General features: G+C 38.1%; 2 protein-coding genes across 5 annotated transcripts in view; one reads left to right on the plus strand and one right to left on the minus strand.

The window, feature by feature from the left end:
• The window catches only part of rab4a (RAB4A, member RAS oncogene family), a 30,217-nt gene extending 16,046 nt beyond the window's left edge, over positions 1-14,171 (plus strand). The window contains exons 8-9 of one of the 3 annotated variants that reach the window (XR_010004429.1): positions 333-544; positions 12,781-14,171. The gene's annotated coding sequence lies outside the window, so the exon portion shown is untranslated. Of the gene's footprint in view, positions 1-332 lie in introns of all 3 variants that reach the window. The other 2 variants (XM_062975638.1, XM_062975633.1) reach the window with 2 other exon arrangements.
• Positions 10,435-20,000, minus strand: part of ccsap (centriole, cilia and spindle associated protein) — a 29,784-nt gene continuing 20,218 nt past the window's right edge. For both annotated transcript variants that reach the window (XM_062975627.1, XM_008124362.3), the window contains exon 3: positions 10,435-14,939. In XM_062975627.1, the coding sequence (XP_062831697.1) occupies positions 14,766-14,939 (174 nt within the window). In that variant the 3' untranslated portion in view covers positions 10,435-14,765. The remainder of the gene's footprint in view (positions 14,940-20,000) is intronic.

Here is a 20,000-nt window from a genome sequence, read left to right on the forward strand (position 1 = left end):
GAAACGTTAAGAAATATGTTGCAGGCACAACTAGGAAGTCTTGATAGGCAAATTCACAAATGAGCAGATAATAAAAAAGGGAATTAAAATAGTCCCTGTGACTATTGAATTTTGTGAAAACAAGACATGATGAGAAGGTTTAAGCTCTGACACCATTTTCCCATGATAACTCTTCTGGGAGTTAATTTTCCTTCCTTGTGATAGATTTCCTCCCACTTCTCAGCCCCATTTGTAACCAGGAGTTAGATGTTTGTAACTCAGAGACTGCCTGTACATGAGCAAAGGATTGAAGCCTACATTTTTTTAATGCTGCATATTATTTTTTCTCCCAGCTGTCTTTGCAAATGATGTTTCATTAAACAACTGCCATGGCTTCAAGGCTCTACAATTTTAGAACTTCTTTTTGATTCAACCAAGCAGACTACGTATGGTATTTTTTAAAAATAAAAAAGTACTGTGGAATGGTTTCCAGAAGTGTGCACTTGATGTAAGAAGACTGCAGAAAAGAAAATCTGATAATTCAGTGGACAATACTGAAATGCCTGTATGTAAACGTTTTCTGTTACATCTTTTTGTTATTTCTGTATTCTGTGTATATAAAATGTCACCATTAAATTTCCAAAGCATGATATACTGACATAATATTGCACTAACAGTTGTTTGTTTGTTTTTTTTTTTAAACTAAAATTTTAACTTTGATAGGCACTATCATGTTTTTTGGTTTTTTTTGTACAATGGCTTCTATTTATGAGTTGACATTGAAAGCTACTGGCATTGATTGTCAGTGTTGTATTTGCCACATTTTACAAGGTGCTTACATGATTTATGTTTTGAAAACGGTTAGGTCAAATTTATCTTGAAAAGATAGTTTTTTAAAATTGAAACATAGCTGTCCTTAAACATATTTCAGTCATTTTGTCAAGCATAGGCTACAAAATACAGTTGTGAACTCTGAGAGCTTACTGCTGTCGGATATTGCCTTGGAAAATTTTTATTTTCTACATTCTAGATTGTATCTCAGACAGTGCGCTTTGGGTAAAAGGTAATGCATTCTTGTTTTGCTGTTCTGTAGCTGTATTTGAAATTGTCAATCACTATTATGATTTTTTTTTTAAATTAAAACTTCTATATATAAGACTCTTTTCAGGTTATATACTTCTCTGTAAAAAGAAGCAACTTATGAAAACTAGCTCACATGCATTGAAGAGGACAGTTTCTCATTCTACTGAGTTAAAAAGTGTATTCAACTTTCCATACTCTGTAATCTAGAAAAACTGTTCTTTAAATGACAGCTATTTGTCTAGGAAATGGACTCAAACTGGCACACTCTTTCCATGCCACTGTGAAAGGAAAGCCACTCTCTGCTTCCATTATGTCTAATAAGATAATTATGAATCATATAGACCTACCTGGAAATATGAAGTCTTGTTTTTGGTAAAGTAGTTATATGTGTGGAATAAAATGATCTCTTACATGTATTTCTGTCATCTTAAAAATTCTGAAGGTGACCATTTGTAGTGTGAGTCAACTGATGGTCATAATATAGGGAAACATGGTACCTGCATATGGGATCTCAGAGCTGGGAGTGGTACTTCTGATTATTGAGCTGCTGCTTTGGTGCCTTGATCTTAAGTTGAAAACATCTTGTATGTTTAAATTCCTGTATTGATACAGGTTTTTGGCTGGTTCTATTTAGAAGGAGTATGAAGTTTTGTATGACTGTCAACTAAGAATTTCATCAGCCCAGGGCTAAGGTAGAGAAGATAATCCCTAGCTAGGATACGTTTATCAATCACTAAGTATATAGTTATCCAAAATGGGAACTGTGAATTTGATTAGAATTTGTTTTTCCAAACAAAATTATTGTCCATCTCTATTTCTAAGGTTGTTTCCTTCCCTTTAGAATTAAAAAGGAAGAGATTCAGGGAAGGCAATGAATGAGTTGGTCATTATTTCTTTAACAGTGCTGTTTCTTAACCAAATAATGTCATTAATGGCAGTTTAATAAGGTAAAGGTTTCCCCTGATGTTAAGTCCAGTCATGTCTGACTCTGGGGGTTGGTGCTCATCTCCATTTCTAAGCCGAAGAGCCAGCGTTGTCCGTAGACAACGGACATGACTGCATGGAGCGCTGTTACCTTCCCGCTGGAATGGTACCTATTGATCTACTCACATTGGCATGTTTTCAAACTGCTAGGTTGGCAGAAGCTGGAGCTAACAGTGGCCACTCCCAGGGTTTGAACCTGGAACCTTTTGGTCTGCAAGTTCAGCAGCTCAGTGCTTTAACACACTTTGCCACCGGGGCAGTTTAATAGCAATCAATTAATCTGAAGACACAATAATCGTCTGAAAATACAAAAATAACCAAATATACTACAGAGAGCAGAACTTCCATAAAAGTTCTAGCAGTCATATGCCAAATTAAGTTACATAAAAAAAGCCAACCAGATGCCAAAGTTGTGTTGTACCAGAGTGGAATTTGGCATCTTTGAAGACAAAAGCTGCACCAGTCTCATCTCTTAGATAAGAGATCTGTAGTTGAGACAGAATTACAGTATGCCCAAATTACTTACTGTTCACTGGTAGAGAGACACCTAGAGTAGGAAGATTCATGGTTACCTGTGCTGTTATAAAGGAGCAGAACATTCTTCAAGCTTAATGTTTTCTGGTTGTATTTCGGCAATTACACATTAAGAGAGAAGTCATTTTTATCTTTCACAGTGTTGAAAGTTTAACATTAACATGATTGGAATGAACTGATTGAATAAGCTGCAAACAGATTGTTCATTAGAAGAGAAAATGTGCATTTGATTGGTCTGAGATCAATGAAAGCCTTCATTGTAAGTGGAAAATTCATTGCAAAATTAATATGGAATGCACTACAGTGTTGTAATTAATGAATACTGGATTGGGGATTCCAGTTTAAAGGAAAGCAATTAAATTATTAGTGGCTAGCATGCTATCTCTATTGTTGTGTATTTGGTACACTGCATGGATGTATAAGGTATACAGCATAGATATTTTGTGATAAATAGGAATTGATTTCAGGGAATATTCTATGTGTGACATTTTTATAGTGTACTTTCTATTGCTGCATCTATTCATATCAAAAACAATTCCAAAGAAGCTTGGAGGGCACGCATTCGTCTAAGACTCTGCTCCTAAATAGTGTTTTCAGTATAAGTGGAAAAGCTCCATTTACTCCTCCCATTCCTCAGTTTTTAATACTTATAAATTTCATATAACTGTCTTTAAACTGAAGGAAATTAAAAAGGTGGTGTCATGCTACTCTTAATTTAGAAGAAATTACAGTAGAGTCTCACTTATCCAACACTCGCTTATCCAACGTTCTGGATTATCCAACACGTTTTTGTAGTCAATGTTTTCAATACATCGTGATATTTTGGTGCTAAATTCATAAATACAGTAATTACTACATAGCATTACTGCGTATTGAACTACTTTTCTGTCAAATTCGTTGTATAACATGATGTTTTGGTGCTTAATTTGTAAAATCATAACTTATTTTGATGTTTAATAGGCTTTTCCTTAATCCCTCCTTATTATCCAACATATTCACTTATCCAACATTCTGCCGGCCCGTTTATGTTGGATGAGTGAGACTCTACTGTAGTAGCTTAGTATTTTTAAAAAAGGATACCATAGTGCAGTTGTCCTAGACCAAGCATGAGCAAACTTCAGCCCTCCAGGTGTTCTGGACTTCAACACCCACAATTCCTAACAGCCCAGTAGACTGTTTAGGAATTTTGTGGGCATTGAAGTCCAGAACACTTGGAGGGCTGAAGTTTGTCCATAAATGTCCTAGACCATGTGGGTACTTTTACTTTTGTTCTGTAACATATTCTTCTCACCTTCTGCTACAATATTACTTCCTATGAGAGATGATGCAGGGTGAAGAGTATGTTCTCACTTAGTCTTAAAACATGGTGTGTACTAAGAAGCTAAAGCCATGCAATGCCAAGCAAATGAGGGGTAGTGAAAGCAGATCAACATAGATTTCAAATGCTACTGCACAGAAACTAGCCTGCTTTTCTTTTTCTAGTACTCTGTTGGGCTGGAGAACTCAGGACATCTTGCCTTAATGCCTATATAGATAGGATTTGGTTATGTGCATTACTTCTGAGAGAGTCCCGTTTCCTCTGCTTTTCCCCTCCTTTACTTTAGTACAAAAGTATCTCTTATTAGTCTTCCTCCCCCACTATTAAGAAATGGCTGCTCACTAATTGTGTAATTTTGACCCAAAAGAACATCTTAACTGGTATTAAAAGAAAAGACATTTTAAAAACTATGATTTTTTCCAAACCTGACATGCAATGGCCAAAATACTTTTGGTGTATTAAACTAGATAGTGGCAGCAGGAGAGAGAATGCTGTGAATGTGGACTCTGCAAAGGAGAAGAGGCATTGGAAAAATGGACTCTTAGGAACCAACAGATTTGACTGGCTTTCTTCACAATCTGTGTATAGCCCTGGAAAAAGGACAGCTGCTTCCATAGTGGACCAACACAATTCTGATCTAAGATTACAGTTCCATATGGCGTATCTGGATGTAATGCCATCTTGATCACCAGAGCATTAATCCTGTATCAATGTATGTAGCAGTGGTTTTCAACCTTTGGTCCTCCAGTCTTGTTTGGGGGCTTGTGGGATCCTGACTCCTAGAATCCCTGGGTATTGGCTATGTTTGTTGGGACTTTTGATAGTTAAAAGCCAAAATATCTGAAGAACTGTAGATCCCGAAACATAGAATTGTACTATAAGGACGGGAAAACCTGCTTATTATATCTGCACACAATTCTTACATATTCTCTGAAATTCATGTATATGCAAGGATGGAAAGAACCTGCATGGGGAATTTTGGTATGAAGATTGTTTGTGCCTGACCCATTTGTTTCCCTAAAAAAAATTAGACTTTGTAGAGCTTGGCTTGGGAGCTAGTTGAAGAAAGCCGGAAATGAAACATTTCCTGAAAATGCCTCCATTTCATTTTTTGTAGGGGAAACATGGGATTGGGACCTCTGTGCTTCCCTTGCAGGATATAATTCCATCCTCAGGGCTTGTAAAACAGCAGCTGCAGTCCAGCATACTGTTCCTACATGCACTGTCAGTTTGGGTGCAATTCAAGTGTGCTAAACAGCTGTCTTTGTTCAATACCCGTAGCAAAAGCAGAATTATTGAGTCACAAGACAGTATGTATTTGTTTTTTAGGTTTTAACTATTTATAAAAATAAAAAGTGTATTTGCATAGTATTGGAATTCATTAACACCCTTAAAAAGCATGGTTTCTTTACTGTAAAGTTTTTATTATGCTGCCTAATGTCACCCAAGGAATGTTATTGAAAGTAATGAAATAAAAGGTTTTCTGTAAATGTACTATATGTACGTTTCTTTTCAGCCATACAGCAGATCTATGGAGAGTTTGGATGGTGGCTTATTTACTGATTGATCAGCCTTTTCCTACAGTGATCCTTTCAAAAACAGCATCTCCTCTGTGTAATGCATACATTCATATTTTCTGAATGAAAGCTGTCACTCTTTCAAACCACACTTCTGTGTAAGACAGTCCCTCTGAACCTAAAACTGAAAAAACTACAGTGAGGAAAAAGTATTTAGTCAGATACCAATTGTACAAGTTCTCCCACTTAAAAAGATGAGAGAGGCCTGTAATTGACATCATTGGTAGACCTCAACTATGAGAAACAACATGAGAAAACACATCCAGAAAATCACATTGTCTGATTTTTCATGAATTTATTTGCAAATTATGGTGGAAAATAAGTATTTGGTCCATAACAAAAGTCCATCTCAATACTTTGTTATATATTCTTTATTGGCAATTACAGAGGTCAAACGTTTTCTGTAAATCCTCACAAGGTTGGCACACACTGTTACTGGTATGTTGGCCCATTCCTCCATGCAGATCTCAAGAGCAGTGATGTTTTGGGGCTGTCGCTGGGCAACATGGACTTTCAACTCTCTCCAACAGTTTCCATAGGGTTGACATCTGGAGACTGGCTAGGCCACTCCAGGACCTTGAAATGCTTCTTACGAAGCCACTCCTTCGTTGCCCTGGCAGTGTGCTTGGGATCACTGTCATTCTGAAAGACCCAGCCACGTTTCATCTTCAGTGCCCTTGCTGATAGAAGGAGGTTTGCACTCAGAATCTCACGATACATGGGTCCCATTCTTTCTTTCATGTATACGGATCAGTCGCCCTGATCCCTTTGCAGAGAAACAGCCCCAAAGCATGATGTTGCCACCCCCATGCTTCACAGTAGGTATAGTGTTCTTTGGATGCAACTCAGCATTCTTTCTCCTCCAAACGCCACGAGTTGTGTTTCTGCCAAACAGTTCATATGGTTTCTTCTGGCCATATGACATTCTCCCAATACTCTTCTGGATCATCCAAATGCTCTCTAGTAAACTTCAGTCGGGCCCAGACATGTACTGGCTTAAGCAGGGGGACACGTCTGGCATTGCAGGATCTGAGTCTCTGGCAGCGTAGTGTGTTATTCATGGTAGCCCTTGTTACATTGGTCCCAGCTCTCTGCAGATCATTCACCAAATCCCCCATGTGGTTCTGGGATTTTTGCTCACCGTTCTTGTGATCATTTTGACCCCATAGGGTGATATCTTACGTGAAGCCCCAGATCAAGGGAGATTATCTTGTATCTCTTCCATTTTCTAATTATTGCTCCCACAGTTGATTTCTTCACACCAAGCTGCTTGCCTATTGCAGATTCAGTCTTCCCAGTCTAGTGCAGGGCTACAATTTTGTTTCTGGTGTCTTTCGACAGCTCTTTGGTCTTCACCATAGTGGAGTTTGGAGTGTGACTGCTTGAGGTTGTGAACAGGTGTCTTCTATACTTATAACAAGTTCAAATAGGTGCCATTACTACAGGTAATTGAGGACAGAGGAGTCTCTTAAAGAAGAAGTTATAGGTCTGTGAGACCCAGAAATCTTGCTTGTTTGTAGGTGACCAAATACTTATTTTTCACCATAATTTGCAAATAAATTCGTGAAAAATCAGACAATGTGATTTTCTGGATGTGTTTTCTCATGTTGTCTCTCATAGTTGAGGTCTACCTATGATGTCAATTACAGGCCTCTCTCATCTTTTTAAGTGGGAGAACTTGTACAATTGGTATCTATCTGACTAAATACTTTTTTCCCCACTGTATTTGTCACACACAGTAAATGGACAAACACTTACATTGTATGTTGCTGAACTAAAGTAATTTAGAACTTTTGACTGTAATGAATATAAACACGACTTCTGAGTGTGTGGATGCTATAATTTAAGCCTTTCACTTTGAGGATGTTGAAGGTTTTCCTGGTAGTGAATGTTTTACAAAAGCTATAGTCCCATTTAGGTTATTTCAGTATGGTAGTAGATTTTCATTGTCTTACTGATTAATCCTGTATCTGTTTAGAATACATTTTGTCTCTCAATATGAAGATGAGCAAATTCTCTTCTGTAAAAAAATTGAGAAGTTATCTCACTTCTATAAGAAATGCAAAAAAGGATGGTTATTGAGTGCTTTTTAGTACTGTAGCACACTTTGGTAAACAAAAGCAAATAGACCTCTAAGACCTCTTTGATATGGTCACTTCAAAGTAAAGATCATTGAGTTATGAAAATATGACTCATGAACAGTATTTTAATCATAGGTAATAAAGCCTTGGGGCAATATTATTTGCTTTGATCTGCCATTTTAAAAAAGAAGCATCAACAAGTTACTCATCAACTAGTTTTTAATCTGCAATCTCTAGCCTAACTCCTTCCACTGTGTTGAAAATCTCCTTTATAAAATAACAGAATAAAAATCAGAATATAAACCTGCTGTTAGAATTTGGTTTGCTGAATTGCACAACAATATATATTCAAGGTAGATTAATTTGGACTATATTGGTGTGTGATGTTTACCCATTCTGAATTCATATCTCTTCCACATTGCCTTAAGGTTGCAATTTTCATTGGCATTGATGCATGTTAACTCAGAAGTCTTGAAATTTTGTTGAAACATTGGCAGATTATGTGGTAATCACTTTAAATGCCAGTATATGCTTACTTCAGTTTCCTACCTTAATTATACATCTAAGTAGATTGGTATGAAAGCTTATGCTACTAACTTCGTTGTCTGTGTATCTAAAGTCGTATATGATCTCATAAGTATGTATGTCTTCCCTTTACATAATAATCATAAAATTACATAATAAATTGGAAACTATTTTTTACTGTTCTGAACATATAGACAACTTCATCGCTTGTCTGTACAGTACATTATTATAGGAAAGTTCTCGGGCCTTGATATAACTGTTGATAATTGAGTGCCACTGCCTAAGCAATCTATATATATATATATATATATATATATATATATATATATATATATCTTAGATGCAATTAGATCTGGGCTTTCAGTTGATGCCTAAACATAATAGAACATCTTGTATTCATCAAACCACTTTTCTGAAAAAAATATATCAAGCATTATTTTGGTGTCCATACAAATGGGTATTGCACCTATACAGACTCACCAAAAGTAATATTATATTGCTGAGTATAGGTTGGTAAATATTGTGATTTTTTTTCGTCTTCATTGTTCCACTGAAAAAACTGCTTTTAAAATTATTTACAAATGACCCGGACTGTGTCTTGACTATACACTTATAAACACTTAATACCATTTTAAATTTTCCATCCTGTAGAATCACAGGATTTGTAGTTAAGTTAGATATTAAGAGGAATTCAACTATGCTCTACATTAGAAAGCAGCACTTCTGGTGGGAAATGGATAGAGCAGTAGATAGGGTTTAGAAAGTTGGTAGGGAAGCCCATCCCTGACTCACCCTCTCTCTCCATCTGTCTTGCCCCGATCTTCAGGGCAACTCACCGTACTCAAGTTTCCAGCCCCCTTCCTGGAATTTTCTGTTTCTGGACAGAACCTGTATTGTTTCCTTTCCTAATAGTTATGTAGTTCTTTTGAATAAAGCTTTTTAAACTTCAACTGCTGGCCTAGTTCCTTAAGTGTGATATCTCATGGTTCCTCCTAATGCACTACTATACTCTGCTAACTGCACAGCAAAGTGGACTAGCAATCTGTAGAAAGGAATGCTAGGTCCCTCTAAATTCCAGGATCCAAATAGCTAGGGCCATTATAATATCAAACTATTATAACTATGCCGGGTAGATTCACTCCTGGAATCAAGCGGGGAGTAGTGAGTGGCAAAGTTTTCCCTTGAGAGAAATTATCTTGTTCAACAAGAACAAAAATAGATTAATAAAATCCAATAGAATTTCTATAAACAGGAGTTGAAGTGACAAATGAAATTCTAAGGAAATGTAGTGATTTCCACTTTTATGTATAAACTAACAGCTGATAGTGACTGACAGAAAGGGATCTGTATATTATTATTATTATTATTATTATTATTATTATTATTATTATTATTATTATTATTAACAGTATTTATATCCTGCTCTTCTCACCCCAAAGGGGACTTAGAGCAGCCTTATAGATGGGCAGCAATTTAATGCCATAGACAAACATATAATAAAATTAAGATATACATTAAATCCCAAGATATTAAAACACAATTTAAAACCAATTATTAAAATCACATCATCCAAAATAATGATCCAGGGCCATTCCATTTGTCATTTCGCTATTCTGAATTCTCTTATTGCACTAAAACTTATTATCCAAAAGATTGGTCCCACAACCACATTTTTACTTTCTTCCTGAAGGTCAGGAGGGTGGGGGCTGCTCTAATTTCACTAGGGATGTTATACATCGCTGAATGGTTGAAAAAAAGTACCGTATTCTAACAAAAACATTTTTCACAAAGCTTTGGTGGTTTATATCAATGACATGGGTTGCGGTATTTTTTCTACTTAGTATTTCAGTTTTATTTTATTGACAGGCGGTTGAGACATTCCAGTGCCCTAAACAAAATTTGATCCAATTTAGCCTGGAGAATTATAATTCCTAATCAATCGTTCCATTTTGAAAATTCTCAAGAAAACCACCATACTCTCCCAATACTATTTTGAATTAGTAGTTTCTAACTGGTTTGCAATATTAGCTAAGAAGCTTCCCAGTATTAACTTCTTAGCTGTAAGACCGCCTTTATGTTACAGAATTTTATCATAGGTAAATTAGTTGCCACCATCCTGAAATAGAAACCATGCAATGTCAGCCTGATAGCGGGGGATGCAATTGCCACTGAAAAGGAGCACTAAGTAGATATTTTTGATTTCCATCTGGCAACAATTCAACATTAGTTTCTGAGGTGTTCTGCATCATTTCCTTCAATGTGGCAATTCAGTAATGTCTTCAGCTAGCTGAGAATCATGAGACATACACACAACACAGTACATCCCAATTAGATATCTGAGACTTGTGAAGAATTTGTTTTCAAATCAATTTTATTCACATATATAAAGTCATGGCCAGTACAATTAAATCGAAAGAACACAAAACATATAAAAAAACAAATGCTATTTAAAAACACATTCTAAGTCACATATTGCTTCAAGCTTCATTTTTCCAAGCTTTTCTCTAAAGTGATTTCAGTGCTCCTGACAGTGAAGTGAGGCAGCTTCCCTTTATCTCTGACCTTCCCTAACCCTTTTCTTTATAGGGATTACATAAAGGAGCAGAGACTAACTGAATATATGGCTTTACAATGCCACGTATCTCCACTTGCTAGTAAGGACTTGAGCCTAAAATAGGCACACGTGAAAGATTTTATCCAGTTTGGTCTGGTCACTACCCCACTATTCTTTGGGTTTAGCTTTATTTGTTTGCTTTTTCAAAATAGCACACCAATATATCAGTCCAACTAATTCATGGACAAATAAGTTAAAAAAGGTTGGTATGCTGATAGTTAATAGCTAATATGGTGACAATCTAACCCAAATTACATTTACATTGATTGAAAAGGGAAATGGTAACTAATAAGTTTATTATATTGCCTTATAGAATTACATTAAATGCAAGACTAAAGGTCTTACCAACCTGAAGCTGAAACATGCCACCTGTTTTTCACACATACCCCATGTCAGTCTTCTGAGCTTGAGAAAAAAAGGAAAGGGGTATGTTAATTTTTGAAAACCAAAATGTCTTATCCACCCCCAGCAAACCAATTTTCTTGCTTTTTCTCTTTTAAAATCTCATATTCTATATCCCCCTTAGTTTACTGCTTCTCACGTGAATTCCTATAAAAATGGATTCCAACTTAAATCCAGTTTAAGTTCTTTGTTTAGCTTATCAAATGTAGTCAATATTTTTTTTGTTAGAAAATTTTCAATTTAATTTGTTCAAATGGCGCTTCTCTAAGCTAATCCTAAACCACAACCTGATGTATTTTTGAGATGTAGACATAAACATGTACTCTATTAACATATTTCTGAGTAAGCATTTACATGATGTACCTTAGCGTAGCATATGCCAGATCAAAAATGCTTATTTCATTTACATGTGGAAGCACTGAGATGATGGCTGGTGTGCAATACTATAGTTTGTAATCTAGATTTATAGATTTGTAACTGGTCTGTTTTCAATAAGATGGTACAGTATTACTCTAAACCTACATAACCTCAACCCACCTTGAGAGCTAGCAGGAGGGAGTGGGAAAAGAAGGTCCATTCAGCTTCCAATCCAAATGCAAGGAGGAAGAGAATCTTGTTGCAAATTCTTTTCAGGGCTACATTCCCTGATGAGAGAGAAATGGAAAACCTCCTTCTCCTAACTGGAAGTTGGATGGACCTCCTTTGCCTGATCCATCTTCTAGGTCTTAAGGTGGACAGGCAGAGTTGTGTCAGGATACATTGCAGATGTAACTAAGTAGCTAATAAAGGCTATAGGCACACCCTTTTTGCCAGTCTGGTATATAGATTTGAGTACATCTCAGTAGATTCAAGTCAATTTTCCTATTGCTTAAGATCAGTCATTTCTCAAGAAATAAGACAAGTGCCCCTGCAGAGGCATGATAGCTAAAAGGGGCAGAAACCACCAGGATGTAAATGAATTCAATTGTTTGAATCAGAAACATTTTTGTCAACCAGGTTAATTCTGTAATGTATGTGCCACCCATAGGAGGCAAGGAACAAATGGCCTGGTGATGTTGCTTTACCACCCTGCTAGTCAAATTTAAAATACTACAGTACATTTAAGAGATGCTCTTTTAAAATCTTCTGATGCACTACAGCTGTGTAATTACCCACAGAAGATATAGCTGCCAATAGGGTGATAAGTTAGAAACATCTCTAAAGTTTTTAAAAAACACACACAAAGTCAAGAAACAAAAATCTCTGTATAAACCACAATCAGCAGGCACTATTGCCCTATAACTGCAGTATTTAGGAAAGAGAAATGAGAGCTTTCACATATGATAGCTGCTAAAGGTTATTGACTTGTGCTGTGAAGAACATGTGGCAATACAAACACAGAGAAGCATGTTTTGGTATTGCATAATATTATCTTACAGTTTCACATCATATATTTATATTACAAAATATAGGTCAGGTTGGAAAAGAAAGTGAGCTCTTTTTAACTGCACTGGAATTGACAATGTCCTTGATACCTATGAGTGTTTCATGCATTTTATAGCTGAAGGATGTACTGATCTAAATTTAGTGAAAACAGAAGAGGCACAAACATAATACAAATTTCCTGAAGATGTGGTAAGGTTTGAGGATGACTACAAAACAATCTCTATTTCATGATAGTATCCTTATTTTAAATTACATTAGGTCAGAAGTATTTCCTCTGTATGGGAGAAAACCTGACTCAAGACAGATCTTTTGTCATCTTTTGAAAACACCGCCCTTTGCTACACAAGCAACAGAACTCATGCCTGAACATCAGATGGATTGATGTACCCTCATGATAAAGCGATGTAAATGTTAATCATTTTGTAAATTGAAGGTAAGAAATACTGGAATAATCAAACAAAACAAGGAACTACAATTCCAACAAAAAACCCAAGGAAATGCCTCCAAGGTTTGAAGGAGAGCAGAAAGCTGAAATAAGTACCGAAGTCACATGCCAAAAACTAGCAAAGAAACCAAGTTTCTGGCAAATCAGAACTTAATCCTACATAACATTGTTTTATTTTTAAATGAAATACATTTGAAGCATGAATAATAAAACTAAACTGCCCCATTACGTTTCTTATTACTGAAGCCACCAGATCATGAGATTTCAGGAAACAACTATAGCCAAAAAAAAGTTGTTTTAAGCCCCTTGAAGACTTACCTATTTAGAGCATGAAATTAAACATGACATGGAGTCTCGTAATATGTGGCATAAGCTCCAAGCTGTCACTGTTATCATGATTACCAATGGCTTCATCCTTACATTTACACACACTTATTCAGAAAAAAGGGGTATGTTACACATTTTAAAAGTACAGGAAAATCTGCAGTCAACCTGAGTACTGAATATATCTTGTGGAATGCACACTAGTTTAATCAGACAGTTAGAAGAGTCCCAATTCAGAGTACTAACAGTACAACTAAAATTTCACTATTGCAGAAGCTTACCTAACAAAACTGTTTACAAAACATTTCAGTCCACCTAGATGAAATGTTACATCACCACCTCCGCCCAAAAGAAAGAAAAAGAATGACATACCAGTTTGGTAATCAAGTCCATGATACTTACCACATTACTGAACAGATCTCCACTATTAGTTCATGATTGTCTATGTCATTTGGTACACAACAGCAAATAAATACAGTTTTAAAAACAATCAGAGCACATCATTAATCTATTGCACCAAAATCTGATTCCAGATGGCCACAAAATCCAGAATTGGAATGTAAACTAAACATGTCACTGTAAGTTTAGGTTCGGGAGATTTTTTCGTAGTTCTAAAATGACTGATTCCATGATTCTATTAATCCTAATAGCTCCAGATAGTTGTGCAAAAGCTGGCATATGTCTCCACAGCTTGTGATCCGCCAAGCAAATGCATGAAAGGAAATAATAGGCTCATTAAAGTTCACCAGTGAAATCCATGGAAAGGGAATATGTGGCCCTCTGGATGTTGCACTCATTACTTACTATTGACTATTCCTGATAGAGCTAATCTAGGTTCCAGTCCAACAACATCAAGAGGGCCATATATTCCCCATTTATATATATAAAAAAAAAGAGGGCATTAGGCTTACTAGTTATATAGGCTTGATGCAAATCACTGCAAGTTTAATTAAAATTATTTTAGAAGTCAGTGGACACTACATACCTCCTTAAATAATCACAGCATCCTGATTTGAAAAGGCTCCTGGCTGCCAATCCTGAGAAAATTGCAATGAAGTCTAACTCGGCTTGTCTTACAATTTTCCACAGATTGGAGCTGACATGTTTAACATAGAGAGTGGGATAAAAACCTATCAAAATTCCTTTCTGAATTCTTTGATTTTAAAAAGGGGGTTCCTTGTACAACCTTCTATGGCTTGCCACTTGAAGGTTTTCAGAAAACATCACTCTTCTTTTTGGGGGAAAAAAAGTAGTAGAGGATCTCTAGTGCCAGGCAGCAACTCTCAGGCTGGAGCCAATTCTCCCCTCCGCCGTTGAGGTAAGTAGCCAAAACACAAACTAGGGTCTCAAACTACCTATTAAAAAACATTTGCAGAAACCCTGTATGTAATCTGGCATTTTGCTGCAGTGTCCTAGTTGTCTTCCAACTCTTGTTTCTTGAATTTTAAAAAAGATGGGTCCAGCCAAGTTTGAATCACCGAGTTCGTGCTGAATAGCACCTCATGTATTCAGTCATCCAGGGGTTATCCGCTCCAGAAGATTTCATTCTCCAGGTTTTCTCGACATCTGCTGAGCGAATCTGTCTCTGAGGCATCTTCCTTTTTTCCACTTGCCTTCTGTTCTTTGCTCTTAATGCAGACTCATGGATCTAATGGAGACATTTAAATGTCAGTTGCTTTTATAGAACATAAAACTCCCAAGGTATTTAAAATGAGATCCAAATACAAAACTGTGTCACCATTTTATTTGTATTACATAGTCCTCCTTTATAGTCCTTTCAACAGCAAGAGGTGATTTATATTGCTGCACTGATTTTACAACCTGTGGGCGATGCATCTATGAATAATGTTCCCACAATGAATAATGTTCTCACCAATGTTCCCTCTTCTTTGTTTATTGGTAGTACACACACTAGTGATCATTCTGTTCAAAATCATACAGAACACTCTCAAGAGGGAAACTGTTACTAGTCTCACTAAAGTACAACTATTGAATCAATGGCATTTATATAAGTCTTGACTTAAAATAGCTGCTTTGAGTCTCCTAGTGGAGAGAAAAAGTAGGCTATAAATATTAATAATACAGTGTTCCCTAACTACTTCGCGGTTCACTTTTCGCAGATTCGCTGTTTCACGGTTTTTCAATAAACTCTAAAAGACTATTATGAATCATAAAAAATTACAATTTACAGCCTAAGGAAGGGAGGAAGGAGAAGCTGAAGGGAGAGAAAAGGAGCCCAAGTGGCAATGGGAGGAGAAGGAAGCGATTTGTCAACACCCAATTGGTTGATAAAGATTTAAAATAGTGTATAACTACTAAAATAATGTATAAATATTAAAATAAATATAGCGTCTCTACTTCGTGGATTTTCATTTATTGCGGGTGATCCTGGAACATAACCTCTGTGATAAGTGAGGGAACACTGTCATTACAATCCCACAGTTGATTTGATTGCTCTGTTCTAATTGAAACTGCCAATTAGGAAGTCTCCAACTGCACCATCCAGAAAGAAATGGTTTAGAAAAAATCAGTATTACTTAAATGGAGGACAATGAAAACCATTGCTCTAAGAAACCATGGACTTTTAACTTCCTAGATATTGGGATCAACTAATTTCATGGAAAAAAATTGTAAGGGTAATACAGGGTCCTCCATATCTACAGATTCTGCACCCACAGAATCAATCATCCATCTTTCCCCTAAAAAGCAAATTTTGATTTTGCCATTTTATATTAAGGACACCATTTTACTATGCCATTGTATACAACAGCACTTGAGCATTTATAATTTTTGGTATCCACAGAGTCCTGGAAGCAGATTCCAGCAGATACCAAGGACCTACTATGTAGATTATTTTGGGGAGTTCTCATGTAAAAGGTTGGGAAGAGGAGTAATGGAAGAGTCTTGCTTCTTTTTTTACAGTTTCCTTGTACTACATCATCAATAGTGGTAATTTATTAAAATGCCCATTTATTTTCTTGGCTGAATAACTTTACATGACCAAAACCCAGGGTAATCTCTCACCATCAAGTCCCAGCCTCCTATATTCTTGTTTGAATAGGACAGAAAGCAACAGACACTTTCTCCCTGACAAGCAGTATAGGTACCCTGTTTCCCCTAAAATAAGACATCCCCAGAAAATAAGACCTAGTAGAGGTTTTGCTGAATTGCTAAATATAAAGCCTCCCCCAAAAGTAAGACCTACCAAAGTTTTTGTTTGGAAGCATGCCCGCCGAACAGAACACCAGAGCATGCAGGATCGGTAAATGTACGTACCATAAAGTGTTGTACATGGAAATATTGATAGTAACAAGAAATTCTTGATAGGATTCAGAGTTTGTCTGGTTATGCTGGTTTATGATGACAACTACTGTACAGTATATAATAAAGGTTCATTTTTTTGTTCAACAATGTGAATTCTTCTTCATGGAAAAATAAGACATCCCCTGAAAATATGACCTAGAGCATATTTGGGAGCAAAAATTAATATAAAGACACTGTCTTATTTTCGGGGAAACACGGTAATTGTGTTGTCTTTCTCCTTACATCTTTCTCCAAAGCAGACATTCTGAACTGCAGGTCTGTGTTGCTCAAACTCCGAACAACTATTGGAATTTCCATTCCTAAAACACTGGCAGAAATAGGTAGCTCCACAGCAGAAAAACTTGGACATGCTTCAAATTTCTCTTTATTTCTGGTAGAAAACACACATTATTACCAGCTGTAAAGAAATCCAATTGTTTTATTCTCACTGCAGTGGGCCAACTACAAATCCAAATATACACATTGATTATTTGCTCCTTTAGTGGAGCAAATAGGTCATTTCTCATCCCTATATTTTAATACTGGCTATAGGTTCATGTGAATGTTCCTTATGGGGACATGGGATTTAATCTCTACATGCTAGTAATGTTCATGTTAATAAATTATTCATTATTTATTTTATGTTATTTCATATGATTATTTACATCTCAAGATTATGTGCATCTCCTCTCTTGGGATAAGTAGTTCATCAGAAGAAGACCCTTTGCTGTGAACTACTTCCCAAGAATTATTCATCTGGCATCACCATTTTTGGCCTGGTTTTGCTTCCAGATCCAAAAAAATTTAAGTTACATGTCATTTTATCCAAATGATATATGATATTTTACTGCTCCTTTGAAGTTTAAATATAGGCTTAAATCTTTTTCTGTAGTAGTCTACCACTTAAAGTTCCAATTACACACTGATTTGCTTGTCTGTTAAGAATTTACAGGATACCTTGAGAGATTTATAGGAATGTACTGAAATTATTATATGTCAGTTTGTTAGGCCAGTGAGATATCCAGTAAGCAACTTTTTGGATGATTAATGGTACTGTCTCTCTATAAAACATTCCTGTTGTAAACTTAACTGCTACTTTAAAGTCTGGAAAGCTTCAAGTATGGATGTTTCTTCTTCAATTCAGGTGGTTACAAAAAAATTCCAAAGCTGTATTAGATAAACTATATTTGGATTATACTATATATCAGTTTAAAAACACAAGCCATCAACAACTCCTTTGTTTTTAGCTCCCTTTGTGTAAATAGGAAAACAAATACAATGAGATGTGGGCCACCTCAATAGATGTGCTCCCTGGCCATCTGAATGAGCAATTCAGATCTAGGGCTACTCCAGGGCATGTTTGTCCCAACTAACCTGCCCAGTGTAGATGAAGCCCTGAGAAAGAGGAGTGAGAAAGATGTGTCCATCCAGATACTTGTTGGGTTGCAATAGGCATCAGTCCTCATCATTGCACTGCTACAGGTGACCTTCTAGATCCCAAAACACACGGAAGAGTACATTCAACTGTAGGAATCTACAATCTGTGAAAGTTTTTTCCTTGTTGGGTTATCTAAGCAATCATGCATGCATTTTCACCGTGGGATGGTTTATGTAGTTAGTTATGTTCGTTGCTTAGTAACCTGAGCCAAGCTGCATTCCAGAGTTGATGACACCATTTAGGAGTTTTTGCATATGAAATGGGAAATGGGAGTATCCTTTCTGGGGACACACAGGAAGTGATGTACAGATGCCTCTTCCTGTCTCTTCTCTCTTCGCTCCTGCCATGCCATGCTGATGTTCCTGTTTGTTAAGAGATATGTAGTTTCCTGAACTGTTTTTTCTTTTGGAACTAAGATGTTTTTGCCTGTATGACCATCATCATACAAGATTGTCAGAACCCTGCTACTAGAGCCTGGATGTGGCTCTGAGTTTCAGGGTCACTGACATTGATAAGACACCTGCGTCCCAGGACTCGGAGGAGAAACGGCTGATGGACTTGGCGGGGAATTTGCGCGGGGTTTTACTGAGCGGGAAGAGACTGTTCAAATGAGGGGGAGGGTATATAAAGGAGGGTTGGCCGGAGCCTCCCATTCTTGGCTTTTCTGATGTTCATGTTTCCTACAGTAAAAGTTCCTGGTGATACCACAGAGAGTCTCGTGTGTTCATTCAGGAGCGGCTGTGGTGAGCTGACACTAAGCCAAGAATACGGACACCATCCCGCTGTAGCGGTGAGGTGTAACATGCAAGTGGAGGATGAAGAGCTCTTGGGCGCCGGAGGAGGAAGGTCGGAAAGGGCCACTCCCGAGACGGACGCTGAGTTCCACCAGCTGGCGGCCCTGGCGTCATCCACCGCTTATGCCCAGCCAAATGGGGTAACCCAGAGGCGCGGAGTGGTGCGGGGAGATAGCACTGGAGGAGAGGAAGGTTCACCTTCCCCAGGCCCGCAAAAGATGGTGTTTCTGGAGGAGAGGATGTCGGCGATGGAGACCACCCTGGCAGTGATGTCGAGGGCGATGGAGCGCCTGGCGGTTTTGGCGGAGCCGGAGCGAGGAAGGGAACTCCGGGCTAGCTCAATGTGGGACGTGAGCATGGGAAGCAGCCAGGGCTTTGCAGACCTCCCAGCACCGAAGGGAAGGGAAATGCGAAAGGAGCCCGGTGCCCGGCCCAAGATCCAAACGAGCCTGACGACGAAGGGGAAAAGCCTCCGAGAATCCCGGCTACGCTCCCAACTGAGACCCTGGTGCCCCTGGCGAATGCCGGGCGTGGCACAGGACAAAGGGAAGCAGCAGCGGGGCCCACTGGCCCGCAAGGGGGCTTGCGACGGGCGGAGAATTGGGGATTGCCACCACAGGGACCCCTACCGAGACGAGAGGAACTAAGGATCGAGTTTGGGGGAGAGTCCTCTGAACTGGATTTTTTCCTGACCACGGTGAGGGGCTATATGGAGGACAATGCCCACACTTTTAGAACGGAATCCAGCCGGGTACGGGCCATTGGTGCAGTGTTGAAGAGGGGAGCGGCCAGCTGGTACGTTCAACTACACGCGCGGCGCGACCCATGTCTGGGGTCACTCCGACGCTTTATGGGGGCCCTGGAGACCCGTTTCCGAGATCCACTGGAGCAGATCCGGGCGAGGGAGGAGTTGAAGACCGTCTCCCAGGGGCAGAGGTCGGTATCTGAGTATGCGGAGGAGTTCCAATGCCTCGCTGAAAAGGTGCCGGAATGGTCTGCAGTGACAAAGATAGAACTCTTCAAAGAGGGGCTCAGGCGGGAGATCCTCTCCTGGGCGGTGCATCGTGATGAGCCTGACACACTGCGCGGATGGATTCAGCTGGCGGGGCGCATCGAGACATCGCTGGCCCAGGCGAGGAGGCACCGAGGAGGGCTACAGCAGCGGCCGCAGATG

Source organism: Anolis carolinensis, chromosome 1, assembly GCF_035594765.1.
Source record: "Anolis carolinensis isolate JA03-04 chromosome 1, rAnoCar3.1.pri, whole genome shotgun sequence".
Classification (NCBI taxonomy): Eukaryota; Metazoa; Chordata; class Lepidosauria; order Squamata; family Dactyloidae; genus Anolis; species Anolis carolinensis.